The sequence below is a fragment of the Anastrepha obliqua genome, chromosome 2 (genome assembly GCF_027943255.1).
Source record: "Anastrepha obliqua isolate idAnaObli1 chromosome 2, idAnaObli1_1.0, whole genome shotgun sequence".
Lineage (NCBI taxonomy): Eukaryota > Metazoa > Arthropoda > Insecta > Diptera > Tephritidae > Anastrepha > Anastrepha obliqua.
Window position 1 is genome coordinate 36,591,212 of NC_072893.1, and position 20,644 is coordinate 36,611,855.

At 38.1% G+C, this 20,644-nt stretch overlaps 2 protein-coding genes across 5 annotated transcripts in view; one reads left to right on the forward strand and one right to left on the reverse strand.

Annotated features, from left to right (window-relative positions):
* Nucleotides 1–20,644, forward strand: part of LOC129239485 (uncharacterized) — a 103,580-nt gene that overhangs the window by 33,801 nt on the left and 49,135 nt on the right. The window lies entirely within an intron of this gene.
* Nucleotides 1–20,644, reverse strand: part of LOC129239486 (transforming growth factor beta-1-induced transcript 1 protein) — a 71,668-nt gene that overhangs the window by 20,223 nt on the left and 30,801 nt on the right. For all 3 annotated transcript variants that reach the window (XM_054874999.1, XM_054874998.1, XM_054874997.1), the window contains one exon: nt 3,298–3,516. In XM_054874999.1, the coding sequence (XP_054730974.1) occupies nt 3,298–3,516 (219 nt within the window). The remainder of the gene's footprint in view (nt 1–3,297; nt 3,517–20,644) is intronic.

Consider the following 20,644-nt stretch of genomic DNA (forward strand, 5'->3'; position numbering starts at 1 on the left):
AAAGCCGCATGCCACTCGGTCTAATAAACTTAATTGAGTGATTGAAGCGCTTAATCTCACAAATCGTGCAGTGCGAGCACTTGTTTAATTTGAACTTTTTCCAAAACAAATTAACTTGAAGAATTTTTACTTAAAACCTTTGGTTTGCGCTTTGTTTCGCTGTTTCACCATGAAGCAGTGAACGAAATTATTCTGTGCACTCATCAACGTTGAGGTAATTAAGGTCAAAAGGTGAGCGGGAAGCAGAATGTGAATCTAGATTTTAAGTGAAGCAAATTGGTTAATTAATTGACTAATTGAATATAAAGCAAAAAACCAGTTTATGTAATATATTTATATGAATATGCTCTGCATATTTCAATTTATAAAGATTTAGAAAAAAATATCAATAAGCTGCTTCACTGTTCCCACTTCAACTGCACTCAGCGCAATAATTCTAACGAACACTGAGTACTACCAAATTTTTTATCCATTATTTAGTTATTGCAAGATAAAAATAGTAAATTCACTAATTCATGAAACTGAATAACAACTGTGCTAAAAAAAGTGTGCCCCCCACGTTATATGACTGAGTATGTCCGAGTTCTTAATGCTTGATCAAAAAGTTACTGAAACAACAGTCAGGTGACGCTGAAGTCAACTGATTTGAGTTCAGTTTTTTTTTTTTTTTTATTGTTAGTTTGCCACAGCTGTGTTTAACATTCCTACCATTCTTGAGTAAATCTACCTTTGCACGGGTTTTCATATAAATAGTTTCAAAAATGGATTGGAATTTGCAACATTTGTATTAAATTTTGCGTTGAAAATGGACTCAATGGTGCGAAAGCCTTCTTAGAAATGTTGGAAAACTGTTTCGGTAATGATACTCTAAAGAAAAGAGGTCGTGATTCCATCAACGAACGTAGTGACAAGCACGATAATGGCGTCGGGCAATGAGATTGATGGCCTGTGCGCCAAAGTGAATGACTACCTCACCTGCTTTTCTCGCTTCTTCACTGCGAATCTACAACTTTCCACACGAGCTCCACGGCGACCCTCTTTACCACCTGCGCAAAGGAGATCAAACTGCAACTTAAGACAAAAGTCGACCACATACCAATACCAACTGTTAACACTTCCATAAGGACTGCGACAGGATGTCTTCTGATGTCCCCAATACAACAACTACATGACGCGGCCCATATGCTATCTGTGAAGCAGCATAATAAACTGCTCAGTAAGCAGTATTTGCTAGGGTGCTACCGCAGGTTTTACCCTTGCAGGCACCTGCTTGAGCCAGAGCCGCCTCCCAGCACGTCAGGATGCCGACGAGATCCAGGACAAAACTAACAGACATTTACTGGGCCAGACAGTGTCGAAACACAAAGTTTCCTAGGCCTACCGTTAGATGAGCTAGACGAAGGCGACCGGTGATTTACACTACACTGACAGGGTACTTCTGCAACAACAACAAGCCGTCGACATTGAAAACTGGTTAAAACATCAATAAACCGCAACCGCAAATTAACCATCAAAGAGCTGGCAGTGGAGTTGAATATTTGAGCATTGCTTTCGGCTCCATTCAGTACATTTTAGTGGGTTTAATTGTTGCTGTTGTCGTGTTGCTGCAAAATTGGTTCCAAAGAAACTAAATGGCATGGAAAAAAGGGACCGCTTTGACATCGCCAAAGACATGAGGCTGAATCCAAGGCTGAGTCCGACCAAACATTCATCAAACGTATCATTATTGAAGACTGGAAACGAGACATGGGTTCAAGAGTACGACACGCAATCCAAACATCATCAGACATCAGGCGAATGAGTGAAGACCTCCGAATGAACCAAGACCAAAAAACCACGTCGTCTTCAGTCAAAAAAGAAAACACTGCCCACGATTTTTATGGATTACAATGGGTACACCAGGAATTTTAGCAGAAGGTCAGACAGTTTGAGTATCAGACCTTGGGCGTGAGACGTTTGCATGAAGCAATTCGCCAAAACGAAAAGATTTGTGGAAAAAAACTCATGGACTTTGCACCACGATAATGTACGGTCGCACAGTGCCATTATTATCCGTAAATTTTTGGCCAAGAACGAAATGAATACCATCCCACAGCGATATGGTTCCTAGCGATTTTTTGGTGATTTTTTTTTTAATTTTCACAAAGTTTGAAACTTCAATTTATATGGTTTTTGTAACAGAATGAACTATATTTTCATAAAAAAATTATTGCAACTAATTGAGAAACAAACAAAGCGCCCAAACATGTCAATAAGTCCCTGAGAACTCATAAAGCTAAAGATAAACTGCGAAGGCTCACGGACATTCTCACAGGCCAATGCAGATTGCGCAGTCATCTGCACAGAACTGGGATATGGTCAACTGACTCTTGTTGCTTGTGCGACCAATCCCAGAGGCTCCAATACACCTTCTCCTGGAGTGTAGCGCTATAGCGCGGAGAAGCTTGAGACATCTCGGCCGATTGCAATCAGAAGAAAGGCACGTACGCTCAGTCCAGCCCAGCTCTATCTTAAGTTTAATGAGGAAACAGGGTCTACATGAGATACTGTGATGAGTAGAGGGCACAAAAGACCATGAGGTCGAAGTGCAAGCCTCAAATTGAATCTAATCTAAGTCCCTAAAAAAATATAATTGTGCGTACACTTCTGTTAGGTGTTTGGCCGAGTTCCTCCTCCTATTTGTGGCCCGCGTCTTGATATTTGATATTTGATACAAATGCAGGTATCTACAGTTTTCAGCCGATTCTGAATGACAAATGGTTTTTTATGAGGAGCTTTTTAATGGCAGAAATACGCTCGGAGGTTTGCCATTTCCTGTCATTTCCTGCCAAAGGTCGACCTAGAAAAAAATGTTTTCTAATATCATTTTGCTGTTTCATGCACGGAGATTCGAACCTACTACCGATAGTTAGTCACGCACCAACGCGTTCAGCTACGGCGGCCGCCCAAGTCCCTATTACTATAGTTTTTAACGCAGCGTATGTAGGTTACAGTACACATTTTCCGGTCGAATTTTATGAAAAATATTTTCGCGGCTCATTTTTGTCCATTATATCCGTCTATTCTGAGTATTTTTTACCCTATCTCAAAACAGAGACAAAAAGGCCGTCTCAATGAAGAGTTAGAGAGATAAAATGTTCCACAAAATTGTTCTCCATTAATTTTTACATAGAACTGCTGAGCACATCATATCTCTAAAATGTAAGGATGGCATAGTTCCCCATGCCGCTTTGCCACACGAATGAATTATGTTCTTCTTTCTATAGAAATTCTGTTTGCTTTTTCTTTCTTACTCACCTCCAATATGGGTTGCTTACAGCCATGACATGTGCCTGAGTAGTTTTTCAGAAAGCATTTAGAACAAACCGGTTCGCCGTCTTGTATATTGAATGTGGCCTCCTCGATGGGTGTGTTGCAATCCTTGCAAGCAAAGTGCTCTGGATGCCAGGTCTTACCGAGCGCTGTTATGATGCGCTTTGTAATAACTTCGTTGCATTTGTGACAAACCGATTCCGACTGAAAATAAATGTAGAGCGAAAACACAAATATCAATGAAGATGAAAGGTTACAAAAACAATTGAAAAATAGTACTCGTAATATTGAAAGTGATAACGAAAAATGATCTTGAAAACTGTGTCTCTTTACACACGTACATATGTATGTATGTATGTATGTATGTATGCAAATATGATAATTCTTTGTTTTTATTTGCATTTCTATTTGTGCTTTTCCTTTGTGTAATGAATTTTTAATTGCCATACAACGGCAAAGGACAAGTCCATAAAAACCAACCGAACCATCTACGTCCAACCAAGCGAATTAAGTATAAGAAGCACGTCAACTGATTGTAAGTATGACACGGCATTCGATATGAATTTATTGAATTATGTATATTAATTAAAATGTGCAGGCTTGTGTGCATTTGGGTACTTATAGACATGCATGTATGTATATGTTTTTATTGTTTGAAGTGGCATTCCATCATTTTTATTTTTAAAATTTATAGCAAAAATTCTTTATTGCCTCTGTTCTGTATTGATTTATTTTCATACGACTATAAATATATACACATATAAATGTATGTATGTATGTGAAATTGTAAATTTGTTCATCAATATTTTCTGTTACAAACTTTGCTCCATCGTCGCATAGTTAGTCAAAATCGAAGTTTTGCACGAATTATGTCAATGCGTCAATTAGTCTGCCATTTAGGGGAATGAATGCTTCGTTGGGCTATAAAGTATGATGGGCGGCCGCTATTATGTATGTACGCCACGTACAGTCTATGTAGTAATTAATTTTTTGTAAAACAAATTTTAAGTGTCTGAATTTTGGCTCTTAACAATCGCCATTAATTTTTTTTTATTACAATTGTTGGTAACACTTTGAGTGTGACATCAGTGTGCTGCCATTTTTGCCCCCCACTTCTACTCCTACAGTATATGTAGTGTACAGTTTTAGTCAGGCAGCTATAAACAAGACTCAAAATTAGACTCATTTGAATTACGACTACGTTCTTAAAAATTAAATGCTTCTCATTATTCGTAACTATCATTGCCATCGTAAAATAATCGGCGCTGGTATTTATGTTTGTATGTTTTTATGTGCCTACACACATACAAATGTAGACATATAAATAAATTATTGTTTTGTCAATATTTTTTGCTACCCTACATGGGGGGCCTGTCATCAAGTTGTGCATTTTTTATGATGACGTCACACCACTTACACTCGTATTGACATATTTTCACATACTGGCACATACTTACATGTACTTAATATTCGTTAGCTTATTTTGTAATATTGAAAACATTTTACTTTGGCTGATTTTATATATTTGAAGGTTTCCAAAAACATACTTGAAGGCACAAAGTTAATTCTCACGCAGTGAAGGTCGACTAGCTAATAATAATAAAAATAGTATTAATTATAATAGGCGTGGCGCTTACACTCTTCGTTGGGTGTTTGGCCGAGCTCCTTCTCGTATTCATTGTGTGTGTCCTGATGTTTCTACAAATGCAGGGGCCTACAGTTTCAAGCCGAATCCGAAAGGCAGAGATTTTTTTTTAGCGAAGCTTTTTCATTGTCTGCCGAGGGGCGACCGCTATTAGAATAATAAACTGTTTCTATCATATGGTGTTACACGCCCAGGGTTTTGAACCGGTACACAACTGAATGGTAGTCACAGACCCATCCATTCGACCACGGCAGCCGGGTGGGGTACGGTACACTAGACAGGGCTAGTTTACTGAGGCTGCCATGGGAATGGTACTGTTTCGGACAGTGTACAGATATACAATTAACGACATTCATCGGGAGACTCTTACCATCTTCTTAGAATCGTAATCGGAGTCCAACCGCCACCCATTGGAGACGAAGAGCTCCAGCTTCCCCGAGAGTCCTGCGTAACCTTGGCACAACTACGTTCTGGATACTGTAGCAGGTTAAACTCCTACTTATCCAGAATCGACCCCGACATACTTAACATATGTCCAGCATGTGAAGGCACACCGCACGACACAAACCACCTTTTCACATGCCCCATCAAACTCTGGACCCAACCTGTCGAAGCTGCAAATTTTCTGGGCCTACCGTTAGATGAGCTAGACGAAAACGACCGGTGATTACACTACACTGACTGGGGAAAATTACTGCTACGATAATAACAACCACCGCAGCCGGTTCACTAGACAGGGCTAGTTTATTGAGGTGGCTGCCCTTGGTAGGGAAAAACTCGAGTCTTTCCGGTAACGTAGAACCGGCTGTCATGTGAATGGGCTTATCTTCAGATGAGTTAGATGAAGAGGGCCGGTGATTTACACTACACTGACAGGGTTTAATATCGCTGCTACAACAACAACAACAACAACCGCTGCACCCGGCTAAGCTGCCGATGTGATAAACTTGCAACAGCGCCGGATCCCTTAGGGGAATTAATTTATACATCTGCATCTAAAAAGAAATTTTGCTATTAGAAAAGGTAAAAAATTGGTTTGTTAAGCCAGCCAGGGCCGTTATAATACCAATAACCAACCAATTGCGCTACTCCCGCCCAACCGACAAGAGAGTTTGTTAAGCGTCGAGATCTAAAATTGTGATATATGAAAAGTGCTTGAACAAGAGAAATTTATTTGGTATTTGAAGAAAAAACAGGCATTATTAAAGGCGAAAGTGTAAAGTTAAAATACCAGGGTCGTTATTTGTATTGCTGGCCTAAGAATGGAAAAATTAATATTAGTGGTTGGAAATGATTTTATTGTTTTTGAAAATATTTCCTGATGATCAATACATGTTTGCTTTCGTGTGAAACAATTTTCGAATCACTTTATCCAGTTCCGTTTCTAGGGCGTTTTTTTAATTTCGCGTGATTCAAAGCACTTTTTTACCTCCTCATCAAGCTTAAATTCAGGCTACCGGACCGTTGTAGTATTTCCCAAACGGAGGTAGCCGCAATCGTAGAATCAATTGATTGGTTGCTTACTTCTGTAATTACTGTAAAGGACGTAAATATCAACGCCGACAGCCAAACGGCAATGAGGGTCTTGGTATCGTTACTTGTGCGTTCAAAATAAGTCGTGGAATACCTGACTTCTCTCTCGACTGCGTCCGAATACTTTGATATTAAGCTCATCTCGGTTCCCGGTCGCAGCGTCATAGAGTGAAACTGCTGGGCTGATGAGCTGGCTAGACAGGAGACCCTGAAGACGGTTTTTCGCAATACGAGAGGACCTGGGGCTCCCTTGAGAACCCCCTTGTGATCTACTCCGGGAAAAATGGAACTATCTTCAACTCAGCAAGCGCAAACGTAAAAAGTCGCGAGATTCTTCTGGCCACGAGTAGGTTGGCAGCGCTTAAGGGGACTTCTAAGGCTAATAAAGCCTCATCTCTCGGATTCGGTAGGTATCCTTACCGGACACTGTCCACTAGGTGTCTATGCAGTGATACTTGGGATTGCTTCAAGTCCTTTCTGCAATAGCTTTCTGGCGGCTGATGTGGAATCATCTCAGCACCTCATTCTGAACTTGGATAGTTGGCGAGTAAGGCACTTCTACAAGTGGTATGCATTCGATTGAATGACAGTGGAAAGGAAAATTTATTTAGGATTTGACAAAAAACATTACGATAAATTTTGGCCCTTGAAAGGAATGTGCAACTAAAAGGTGCCTTCCGAACGGAGACAACAACACTTCTTATCTGCTAACCAAATATTGATTAATTTATCATTCAAGCTGCCAACCTAACTAACACTTTTGGACTTCACAAAGTTGCAAAGAAAGTCAAAACCCATTAATTAAAATAAAAAACAATAAAGTGATAAACCGCACAATGGCATAACAAGAAAATTGATATGTCAAAGTGGGTTAGTGGGTGGGGTGTATACACAAACATATTTAGTAGAAGGTGTGGATGTGGGGTAAATAAGAATTCATATATGGTACAGTGCGTTTCATAGTTATAGCACAAAGACTTTTTGATAAATTATTTGTTTGTTATTTAATTTTAATTATAATATTTTTTTTAATATAGTTAACTTTACTACAAAAGCCATAAATATCCAAGTTACAATCCTTGCGAAAATTAAAAAAAATACACCCAATTTTGCTCAACATTTCGGACTTTTTACCACGAGTTTTTAGAAAAATTTCGGGTACGTAGCTTTATAAACCATTGAATTTTGGTATAATAAAGATCAAGTTTCAAGTGGTGAAAAAACGCGTTGATTTTTGACAATTTTTTCTGCTGCCGGTATGTTGAGTGTTTTCTTCCGTCCAAAAAATATGTGGAGTAGGCGTAAAATGGAGAAATGCACAATACCGCGACCCAAAAAATTCTCCAAAATAAGTGCACCAAAATTTAATGAACTATAAAATTGCATACTTGAAATTCTCTCAGGTCTTCAGTGTAAAAAGTTTGAAAAGTTGATGAAAATTTGTCTTACAAAACTCGAAACTTTGCTTTAAATGTTTTGTTTTTTTGTTTGAATTGTGTTTTTATAAAAGAATAATTGAAATTATAAAGTAAATAAATAAATAGTCAAAACTTGTCAAAATAGCACTTTGTTTGGACGTTGACTGCATGTACATACAGGAGCGGTCAGAATCTTAGTAGTGCTTATGGCTCATTATATTTAAGTGGCCACGTTTTTTTTATCACAACAATTTTTCGCCATCCACTGTAAAATCCGTTAAATTAAGGGGGTATTCTGGTCTAGAAATTTGAAAAAAATGAATTTTTTTTTACACATTTTCAAAGTTTAGACCTTCAAAAATATGCCCTTCAACGGATTTTTCAAAATTCGAATAATTTTCGGAGATACAGCCGATTTTGTGACATGGCATCTAAGCCGGCCGAGTGGAGCGAATCGCACAATGAACAGCAGATGTTACCGAACGATTTGAGGACTCGTTCTTTCCTGAAAATCTTTTGTACCCCACACCTTTATTTATTCTATACATATATATGTATGTATATACTTTATACTTCTATAATATATACCTGGAAATATATCGCCGATTAGTCCAGAGTGAGTAGAAATATTATGATCTAAGTTATTCTATTGCAATTGTTGCTCAAACTTCAAACGCGATTTTCTCAAAACTACTTTTTTTGAGATGGTCGTCATGATATCTCAAGTTCTACTTGACCGATCGCTTTGAAGTTTGATAAGAATTTTGTATTATACATCTGTCTATCGCGCCTGCCTCGGATTTTGAAAAATTTAAGTTTGAAATATTTTTAATTGATTATTATTCCATCGATCCACATTTCCAAACATTCATTGGAGAGCTACTGTCGTAAGGCACAAACGTCAGTATAAGTTTTTTATTTGAAGCGTAAACAACAATATTTTTACCACACTTGAAAATGTCGAATTTCGTGCCAAATAATGTGTTTTTGCGGGGAATTCTTCTTCATTATTTTAATATGAAGAAAAAAGCAACCGAAAGTCATCGTATCTTGGTGGAAGTTTATGGTGAGCATGCTCTAGCTGAGCGAACGTGCCAGAAGTGGTTTGCACGCTTTAAAAGTGGTGATTTTGGCCGCGCCGCCAAAGTTCATGGATACCGAATTGGAGGAATTGCTCGATCAAGATCCGGCTCAAACGCAAGAAGAGGTTGCAAAAACTTTGGGAGTTGATCAATCAACCATTTCCAAACGTTTAAAAGCCATGGGAATGATCCGAAATTCAAATTTCGAAAAAAACCGCACGAACTTATTCATAGACCTATTAAAAAATTTGAAAAGGTAAAAGGAGGGGAAAAAATTTTTTTTTTAAGTTGACGCCATTTTGTGAATTTTTTTTTCTTTGATTTAGCGTAATCCGATAGCGACATCCTAACTAATGAAGAATTTTTTTAATTTGTATGTTTTAAATCGCTACAAGGGTTAGAATCATGTCAACCATGGAGCACCGTTTTTTATGTAGCCCCCACTCCGCCGGCCTGTAACTCCACGATTTTTTTATATTTTTTTTATACTTTTCCAATATTAATAAACACCATACAAAAATGGATAGTGAAAATGTTTTCTCCATTTTTTTTATCTTAGTTTTAAAAATACCTAAAATTAAGGCGCCTCACAGTGCGGCCGATTCCCAAAAAGCTGGCCAAAAGTCGAAAAAAAAAGTTTCTAGATAGAGTTTTTTTGTCTTTGGGTTGGCTACAGTAATGCCTTGAGTAGTGAAAACCGTTCATAGCAACGTCCTGTACCCTAAGTATCCTCTGTATTTTCAGTCGCAACGTGGCCTTCGTTTGAGCATCGTATTACTGTCGATGAATAGTGAAAGTTGTACACATTTGAAAGATTTTGTAATGGAGTAAATTGAACAAAACCAAATGGAATCATCTTCGGAAGGTTAGTAAAATACGAGAAATCTTTAGTACATATGTGGTTACTGAATAAAACAAGATTCAGCTGCTACCACTTGCTACCTTGCGACCCCGAAAACATATAAATTTACATGCATCTTAATTATGTTCTAGAATATACGCTATTTCACGTGAGGGGGTGGCCAATAGGGGTGGAAGGGGGTGGATTTTCAAAATTTTAAAATCAAATTCGTAATCAGCGACCCCGACAACCCCCGAGTAAGAAATTTGGAATCAATTACTTAATTTTTTGAGTTTTGGCCAGCTTTTCGGGAATCGGGCGCACTGTGCGCCTGGACCAGAAGTCGTCTTCAAGAGCATACTTTTCTTGGCTAGGCGTTGGACCCATTCATTTAAATGGCCGCCACAGTCACCAGACATAAACCCCTTTGAAAATTTGTGGGTTGAAGTCAAGGAGGCAGTAGCCCAATGCAAACCACCATCTACATAATACGCAACTATGGGAAGCTGTAAAGAGCGCATGGGAGTCGATTTCGATTGAAAGATGCCAAAAACTTGTTGACTCAATGCAACGGCGTTGTGGTGCAATTCTAAGGAATAAGGGTCATGCAACAAAATAAATATATGCAACAAAATAAATATATGATGGTGATTTTATTTTTATTTTTACATGGGGTTTTGTTTAGTATTTGAATTAGTAGATAAAAGTTTTGTCAAAATTTTTCTTACAATTTGTTACTAAGTTTTTGACCGCTCAAAACTCACTGCAGTTTTTCTAAACATAATTTTACCTTACTGAAATAAGATAAACGTTGGATTTTTTTTTTTTGGATTTGTTTTGTTTGATATTTGGGCTATAAGAGAGAAAAAATAAAATTTTTTATAAAAGCAATTATAGGCGCCTTTTTAACCCATTCCATTTTACGTTTGTGCACTACTAATATTTTGACCGCAGCTGTATGTGTGCATGTAAATGTAAATTTTTACATCTGCATTTCTCCACATGCGCTGACTATTAATTAGGACTCATTGCCATTGCTTTAAACAAGAAAATAGAGTACATTAAATTACATAAAAAAGATCGAAAAGTGAGGCACATCATGACCTACACCGATTACACCATCAATACGATGACGTTATTTGTTTTCAATCAACTGGTAGCTACATATCAGCCAACCATAATGCAAAAAAGATATACTTTTAATCAACTAACAAACAAATAATTGGCAAACAGATAAACAAAGGCATACACGCACACACACAGACATACAAACGGAAAAAAGAACAAAGTTCTGTTAAAATCAATATCGGTGTACATTACAGTTACAAATGTATAACCTTATCGCTGTGGCGACAAATTTCCATCTAAAACCATACAACGGTGACGCATTGATAAAAAAATATCCGTAAAAAAAAATAATTTCGTATTGTATAAAAATAGCAAAGAACAAAGCCACCCAAGCAACCGGCAAGCTGGCAACGGGAAGTGGGGCGCCACTGTTAGAACAATAACACATTTTTTTATTTAACTGCTTGAAAATTAACGCATATTTCAAATGCTGTCGTTTTATTTGTGATTTATATCGCTGCATTCCATAAAAGTGATTCCGAGAATCCTTAGTGACTATGAGACGGAACGTGATTTTCTGCTCATTGAAAGGCTAGATTTTTTTTTTATATTTTTGTTGAAAAGTTGACTTATAAGTTTAAAAAGGTAGAGGAGTATTCGAAATTTCCGAAAAGTATCAAAAAATGTTTTATTCACGTATCCATTTACATTTCCTCAAGGCAGGAATTTGAAGGAAGGGCATGGCAAGCATGTTTACGGTTGGCTTGAAGTTAGTTCACGGTTCATTCGCCAGGGCGAGAGAACGGTGGTGGGTGAGTTGTGTTGCTCCGATAGGCTTCTTACCGTGGAGGTATGGGTTGTGGTGGCGGTTGGTAGTGTCAGCCTATCAGGTGGGCAGTAGCCGTTGAGACATCAGACGCCTGTTGGTGGGAGCAACACGTGGCCACATACCGTGTGGACTACTCCCTATGAAACTTAAATCCTGAACAGGTCTTGAGGTAGCTCCACCCGGTGCACTTATTACACCTAACCGAGATGGAGTTCAGGTGGCGTTTATGGCATACGCAGCAGTAGAATACATCTGGCCCAGGGTTGGATTCAACACCAGCCCCGAGGGGGAGTATTTGGAGCAAAATTGCTGCGAAGAGTTTCGCCTGTGACGTAAGAGGTGGGGTGATATACTATTCACTAGACAGGGCTAGTTTACTGAGGCGGCAGCCCTTGGTCGGGAAAAACCCCGAGTCATTCCAGTAACGTAGAACCTGCTGCAATTGGTCACAAAAGTTAATGGAAGAGTATTCTGCGTGGAGCTTCCCATGAAGCTCAAATTCAGGCTACCGGACCGCTGTAGTGTTTTCTAAGCGGAGGTAAGCGCATTCAAAGAAGAAGTGGATTGGTTGCTTACTCACGAACTTACGTACCAGCGATCGAATGGGAATTACTGAGAGAGAGCAAGGCATTTACTTTGACGGACTAGCGACAATTAGGGTCCTGTAATCGTTGTAGGTGCGTTCGGGATTAGTAGGGAAATGCCTGACTTGCTGGTTGGGAAGGGTAGGCGTGGATTGGTTGCTTACGTACCAGCGATCGAATGGGAATTACTGAGAGAGAGCTAGGCATTTACTTTGACGGACTAGCGACAATTAGGGCCCTGTACTCGTTGTAGGTGCGTTCGGAATTAGTAGGGAAATGCCTGACTTCTCTCTCGACTGCATAAGAATACTTTGAAACGTGCAAGTCTCGAAATGTTTGTGGCTGTGTGTTAATTAGGGCCGCTTCAAAGAACTTCTAAGGTTAACAAAGCCACAGCTCTTGAAATTTGCGGCGAGACTTAATATTGTTTCAAGTACCTTTTACAGCAGCTCTCTGGAGCGTGAGGTTTAATCATCTCAGCACCTTCTCTTCAGCTGTCTTGCTCTCGCTGGGCTCTCACTTATTTGCTACAACTGCGTACATAGCAGGCTTAGGTATGACACACCTGCTGAATTTCATCAGTATCTTGAAGCGGTTAACGCAATTTTAATTGGCCACCATTTGCTAGTCATCCTCCTCTAATCCTAATCCCAGTCTTTCTTTTTCCACTCTGTTGTGTTCTCCTCGCTCTGTTTTTCGCTGCATGGCATCACAATGGATTGATTCTTTGTCTATGTGGGCTCTATGTCTACATGGATTGACATTTAACTTAACCTAAGCCACTTAAAACTGTTAAGCTGACTTCAAACCTCAAATGCAGGGATTTTATCAATGTGATTTCATCCTTGCCCTAAGTAAACTTTGACCCACGAACCCCCCTAAAAAAAATCAGACTTAAACATCAAAAACGACATTTGACAGTTGTTATTTATTGAGCCACTTCAGAAAATCCGTTGGCGGAACCTGTTATTTTGCGAAAGGTTTGTTTTTGTTATACAGTGTTATTCATCGACCGGCAGAGTAAAAAGAAAAACAAAAAAACTAAAATGACCCGAAGGTGAACTGGCTTTTCAGAAAGAAATAAATTAAAATCCATATTCATAACCGATTCAATAGTCTAATCAAATCTGGTTCTAACAAAATGCAAAAAAAAAACAAAGGCACAAAACAAATTACTAACAAATTGAATGATGAATGACAAAATATCCACTTGCTTAATCCACTTGTGCGGCAGCAAACACACACTTATATATTATCAAATTATATATACAAGTAAATACTGACACTGTCATCTTCACTATGCGATTTACATATCTATAGAATATATGTCAATGGCTTGCCATTTAGAAGCACAAATTACATGAGTAGGTATGTACCTATATACGAGTAGGTAAGAATATACGAGAGTGGATCAATTAGTCCATCAAAATGTAGAGAAGCAAAACTTTATTTGGCAAAAACCAACCTTTAATTTTTCAGCATTGTTCTCTCGATACTCTCCATTCAACGTTTCTCCAACTTTTTTGATGGCGTCTAAATAATACGATTTTCAAGGCCATCATTCGACCCAAAACTATTCATATCTGGAAACTGGGAAGAGTCGGAAAGTCTAAATCTAAATAGTATTAGAAGAGAACTCTTTTCTTTCACAAATACGGCAATTTTTGCTTCAAAGCAGTACCAAACTGATCCAAAGATCTTCTTTTTACATTTTTCAAAACAATAGATTAGAACAACTGCATACATATCCCTAAAACCTGTTGTCATAACCTTGAACGACGCTGTATTGACTGTTCTTTGGTACCTGCTCTATAGTAATGGTAATGGTTGTACGGGTTAGGCTAAGGCTTTTATGCACTGCGACCAGATTGATCTATTGTGTGCCCCTAATTAATGATAATTATTTAGTATACCGTGGAATCTAACCAGCTCCTTAGGATGGAGTAATTGTAGGTCTTCCTCGTCTAGTATCTAGGTACGAGCACAGGATTCTGTCTCCTATGGACTAATGCCTTACAGTTGGTGATTAAGTGCTCCATAGACTCCTCTTCATCATAGCAAAAACTGCATGATCTACTAGATAACCCTATTGTGACCTGTAAGTGCTCCACAGAGTATTCTGAGACCCTTTTTATCTAGAGTTAGAGCAGATTTTGCATTGAAGTTCAAAATCTTTTTGGAGTCATTATGACCGCTTGTGCTGTTCCAGTGTTCCCTGATTTTTGTTTGGCTCCATTTTTTGGTTTCCTGTTTTATATTTTTTTTTTTTTGTGAAAGCTAAAAAATGGAGTTAGTCCAATAAATAGCCCGGGTGCTTAAGAAGGTGGTAAGTGTCTCCCGATGAATGTCGTTTATTGCTTGTCAGTACACTGTCTGGTCCAGTAATTGTCGGTCTGTTTTGTCCTGGATCTTGTCGGCGTAATTGAGGAGGTGCCTCCTGACGTACCTGGTAGGCGGTTCAGGCTCAAGCAGGTGTCTGTGCGGGTGGGACCTACGGTAGTAGTTTGTTGTGCTTCCTCACGGGGAGCATCTGAGCCTCGTCGTGTAGATGTTTAAGTGGAGACATCAGTAGACATCCCGTCGCAGTCCGAATGGCCGTGTTTTGACAAGTCTGAAGCTTCGTTCACTGCAAATCACTAGTTCCAAGTGACCTGACAGGAGAAGCATAGTTTAGAACCGATCGACCAATTGTCTTAAATATCGATAGGAACATTTCTTTGTCTTTGCCCCAAGTGCTGCCGACAAGCGATTTGAGAACCTTGTTGCGATTTTGGGCTTTAGAGGCAATAACGGTTATATGCGTAGAGAAGGAGAGCAAACTGTCGAAGATTACACCCAAAATTTTGAGATTGTTAAGAGTCGGAATTGGTCTGCCGTCGGCTTTTACTTTAAGTTGCAGTTCGACCTCCTTTGTCCAGGTGATGAAAAGGTTCGACGGGGACTTCGTTGTAGGTTCCTCGCAGTGAAGAAGCGAGAAAGGCAGGCAAGGTAGTCATTTACTTTGGGCACAGGCTATCAATGTAAGGCCATCAATTTACATTCCCATGGTAGCCGGTCCTACGTTAACGGAATGACTCGGGTTTTTCTCGACCAAGAGCTGCCGCCCCAGTAAACTAGCCCTGTCTATTGTACCGTACCCCACCCTCAGAACAATGTAATGATGCACTAGCGCTGGTATGACCGCACTAATATTGAGGAAATAAGTGGTGAATGGTTCCAGTTAATGGTGAAGAGTTCCCATAATATTTTTCAATCTTTCATTTACATTTAGTTTTTGGTAATTTTCACTAAAAAATGTTTATGAGGGTTGCCTTTTACATATCGCGCCCCACATTGAGAGTACAGTACAATATTAAAGAAAATAATTTAATTTTTTTTTTTTTCAAAATATTCTTCTTGGATGTAACTTTTGTATTCGCTTGAACCAATTGCAAAGCACTTTTACCACTCAGAAGTAGAAACCTTCAAAACGATCTCTTTAAAGGCTTCAACAGCTTTTTCAGGCGTTGAAAAACGATGACCTCGTATTTTATTTGTGATGTTTGGGAACAAAAAGAAATCGTTAGGTGTCAAATCAGGGCTATAGGGCGGATAACCCATTAATTCGAACTTTTGAGGGCTCAAACACTCTCTTTTGTGAGCCGAGACGTGAGAGCTTGCATTGTCTTGGAAATGATGATTCGACTTCCGCGGTTGGTTTTCCTTAATTCTCTGAAAACTTCTAGGAAATAAATGGCTGAATGTTTCAAGTTTCTCTGATAGTGCTTGTACATTTGCTAAATTACGAGATTTTCTGAAAAAAACAGTTGACCATTTGCTTTACGATGCTTCTTCTGCCATTATCGAACTTTTGTTCGATTTAGGTCGTCTTAGAACACCCATACTGTCGGTTGCTGCTTTGTTTCTGGCTCATACGCTTAGATCCCAGATTTGTCACCTGTTACGATTTCATAGACGCATTTTGAATCACTGCGGTTAAATTTCTTCAACAGTTACAACAACTACACGAATCGACACGAGTCTTTTTTTGGGCCAGAAATCTTCTTTACGACCAAATTTTGATGTAGTATTCAATATTGATTGTATGCTGCATCAACCAATGGGCAAGGATGCGCCTATCTCGCGATATGCCACTTGAAGATCTTGCGTTATCAATTGAGGTACAGCACCGGTTTTTTTTTTACACAACAACCGTTTGTGGACGGTCTTCACGAAATTCATCCTGTAAGGATCGATGACCCAGTTCGAACTCATTGTGCCAGCATTTCACAGTGGCAAAGTGTGGTGCTTCAACGCCAAAAGTTTAAGTAAGTTGATCAATACACTCCTGTCTCGATAATCCACGTCGGAAGTCGTAATAAATCATAGCACGAAATTTTTCATGAGTTGCAAAGGCAACCCTATATGTGATAAGCTGTAGTTTGATATTTTTAGATAGAAAAGTTTGGTATTTTATACATACCTGCTTTATTTGTTCTTTTTTCAATGAACCGAAAAAGTCATTTCGCTAAAAAGCTGAATTAACTCATGAAAAATTTCTCTCTCAACTCTAGTATAATAATTGCACGTTCATACGAGTATATGTATGAATGCGCGAAGAAGTCAGTTTCAACAACCATTCAACTGAACAGTTAAAAAATTACGGTGTATTCTTCGAGTAATACTTCTCGATAAGCAAAATGTTTGTTTTGATATGGTAAATCGACTTGTACTAATTTTTAGTAATTTATAGTAACCTAATGTTTCAGCGACCTAATATTTCTGTCGAATTTCATTGTTGTTATTCTTGTTATTGTTTTTCTTGTAGCAGCAATACTAAATGTCGAATTTCGTCTTCCTCCACTATTGTCTCCAATATCACACACATTCCTCACCTATACGTATAAATACACGCGTGATTTAATTTTAACAGCGCGAAATTTGTTGAGGTGAATGAGTTGTCGTTGTAACAGGATAAAAATTACCCACACATACTGGCTGATTGCTGCTGAGATGACAGCCTTTGGCCGGATTTAAAGCCACTCCGTTAATGTTGGAACGAGAGAGGTTAATTCGTCGTTAACTCAAATTGTTTTAGAATTATTATACATTTAACAGTGTGGAGAAATCTCCCCTCCACCTCTCTCCGCATGCTTGTACGTTAGTATCGGCCATGAAATTCTCATTTAAAACATCTAATAATTACTTAAAAGCAAACTTTTTTTTTTGGACATTTTCTGTCAACCAACATTTCATGATCTTCGTGCTTAGCAGTGAGCAGTAAAATGAGTGTTAATTTTCTTTCAAACTTTAACTTCTAACTTTATCTTTTAACTAATATGTTAGTTAAATAATAGAATGTGCACATCATCATACTATATACACGCATATGTGCACTTCCTTTACATATCTATAAGTACATACTCTAATAGTACTCGCAAACCCGGTTGCTGCAATCCATCTAATACACACCACATATTGTTTACCTCACTTAGCTATTATAGAAAAAATGTGCAAATGTGCTACAAATTTTCTTTTTTTGCAAAAGTATGTATTTTATTGCTAGCAACGCAGTCATATCCAACATATGCATGTGCGTCTCTATGTTCTACATACAGTAGCTTAAAGGCAAAATCGGACATCACAGAAAATATTTTGCCTTGTTAAAAAAATAGCTGAATTGGGATAGTAGATAAAAACTTCATATATATGGATAAAAACTTCACAGAGGATTTCAGCATCATCAAAGAATAATTGTTAAGGAAATTGATTCATAGCTAAACTCGGAAAATGACTTTTTTTTGTTGAAAAGTAGACAATTTTCAAAAACTAGTTCTTCGTATGAAAAAATTTATTTTTTATATCATATTTCCATGTCTTCATTGGGTTCGAAAAGTATGAATTGTTCACATTTTAATGTCCTAGATTGTAAATACAACGTTCTTTCATAGAACTTTTTATTTTTAATAATTCCTTATCTCCATTAGGTTTGAAAAGGATTTATTAAATTCTCCTCAATAAGAGTGCTCGACTTTTTCTCATAGTTGTAGAAAATTAGGTTTAAACTTAGTTTTGCCTGAAACAACATACTTTCAAAGAACTTAATTTTCCATAATTCCATATCTTCATTGGATTAGAAAAGTATTTTATAAATTTTCCGCTATAAAAATGCTAGACTTCATTGGGTTATTAAAATTCAAAGTAAAAAAGAGGTTGTCTGTAAAGTCGGTTTACTGACGATAGTTTAACGGTGACAACGTCATAAGAAAATACTGATGGAATGGTTGCATTTTTCAAAACAAAATTTTAATTTTACATACAAGTAGGACAGAGCCAGATGTCGAACGTTGCCGAACGCGGGGCCGATTGTGCTCTTTGCCGTTCGTTCCGCGCTCTCGCTTCCAGTTCAAGCAAGGTAACGGCGCATGAGCAAGATAACGCCGCATTTTTTGGTGCGTGCAGCCGGCTAAATTGAATTATAAGACGTTATCGCGTCAAAAATGTGTGAAAATAATACAAAATTTAGAATCAATTTACTTTTGCTCGATATAACCACCTTTTGCCTTGACTATGGCGCTTTCGGTCAAGCGAAGAAACTCCTTCGCTCTCGCAAGTCTGACTTGTTGCTACTTGGGCTTGAGATCATGCGTCTTTTGGATCTTGTAAGGATTGACTTTGAGATCATTTTTCATTCATTTTCTTTCATCATTTGATTGTCACTTCGTCAGAGATTTCGCTAAAGCTGCTTCTTTATTTTTTGAACCATTTCACGTGACGTTGCAGTCTTTTGATGACCATATCCAAGACTTTTCGTGAAAGTACAGAGGATTCTGGACAAAGTCAATGACTGGTTCACTGAAGGTGAATCGCGCATTAAATATTTTTCAATAATGCCGCAGAGCCTTTGGTAAAACCTGGGGTCTGAAACCTGCTGTGGTCCTATGGATATACACAGCACCTATCAGACCAATCATCACTTTCGCCTCTGTGGTCTGGTGGCGACCGAGTTAAGTTGGAGTTAAGTTGGAGTTAATGGTTAAGTTCACACTCAGGGAACTATACAGGCTGCAAAGAAGTGTATGTTTACGCATTACGAGTGCCATAAGTACAACCTCCTGCGATGCCCTAAATGTTATGCTTGATTTGCTCCCCTTGGATCTTAAGATACGACACAAAACAATAAAAGCAATGTGTAGACTCCATAAATATGGTTTCTGGCACGAAGATGGAACTTAGAGACATAGAGAAACCTTTAAGTTGCTATCTGAGCAGTATGCACTGTTTTTGGCACCTAAGGACAACCTGATACCCATAGTTTAATTTAATAGAACTGGAGGATATTTACAGATCTGCCAAAGAATCTGGAAAATTCTCACAGGACTAACTACCTTTGTCTCTGTCTCTATTCTTTCCTACCTCTTTTTCTGATACTTTTCTCCTTTCCTCCTTGCAGAGCTCTAAATACACTGGGCTTTTTAGCCCGATTGTTATAGGAGCCACCAAATCTCTTGGTGCTCCTTGGCTCGACCTATTCAAATTTCAATTTCAATGGTGCGATAAACAAAAACTTTATTTACTTTCAGGTGTTCGAACTCACGACCAATGGCTGGTTGTTATTTTCCAGCCAAATATAATGCAATGCACTTTTACGTTTGAAATCATTACTGATTTTCTTTTTTCGCATTTATTCTCGGCAAAATGCTTCCGCGAGCTTGTAAACAGTACTCTGGACTGTTATTTAGCCAATTGACAAAACTTATTGAACAACCTATAGCCTAAATATTTTCTTGTAACGAAATTTGTTTAATTTATTTATTGCTGCAAAAAGTGTAATGAAACACTTTCATATGCATTAAAGAACTATTTAAGTATTTATAAACTCTCTTTAATTCAAATACAATATAAATAATTTCGCCTGAAATATTTCTTCTCAGCTGCTCCACTTTGGTTTGGATCCACTGTTGTAGGTATGCCAAAATTGCGGTTGTAGCTTAGAAGCTATAGACATTTCCTCACTTCACGCTGCCCGCCCAGCCATCGCCCAATGCCTTTCAAACTATTCTACTAAATGCTGTTGTACACAATCATCGCACATTTTATTTATTATTATTTTTTGCATTATTTTTATTGCAGTTAGATCATCGCCAGAGTTAGCAAAGAAACATACACAGAGGCAAATAGATGTATAAGTAATATACATAAAATAAGAATTAAAAGAAAATAACAAATACAAAACAAAAATGGACTCGTAGAAGAGTAAATGGAAGACAACAAACAAATAAACCAAATGAGCAAACACCGGTTATGAAATTTTGCTTAGCAATCAAATTTTAGAAAAGAAAACAACAACAGT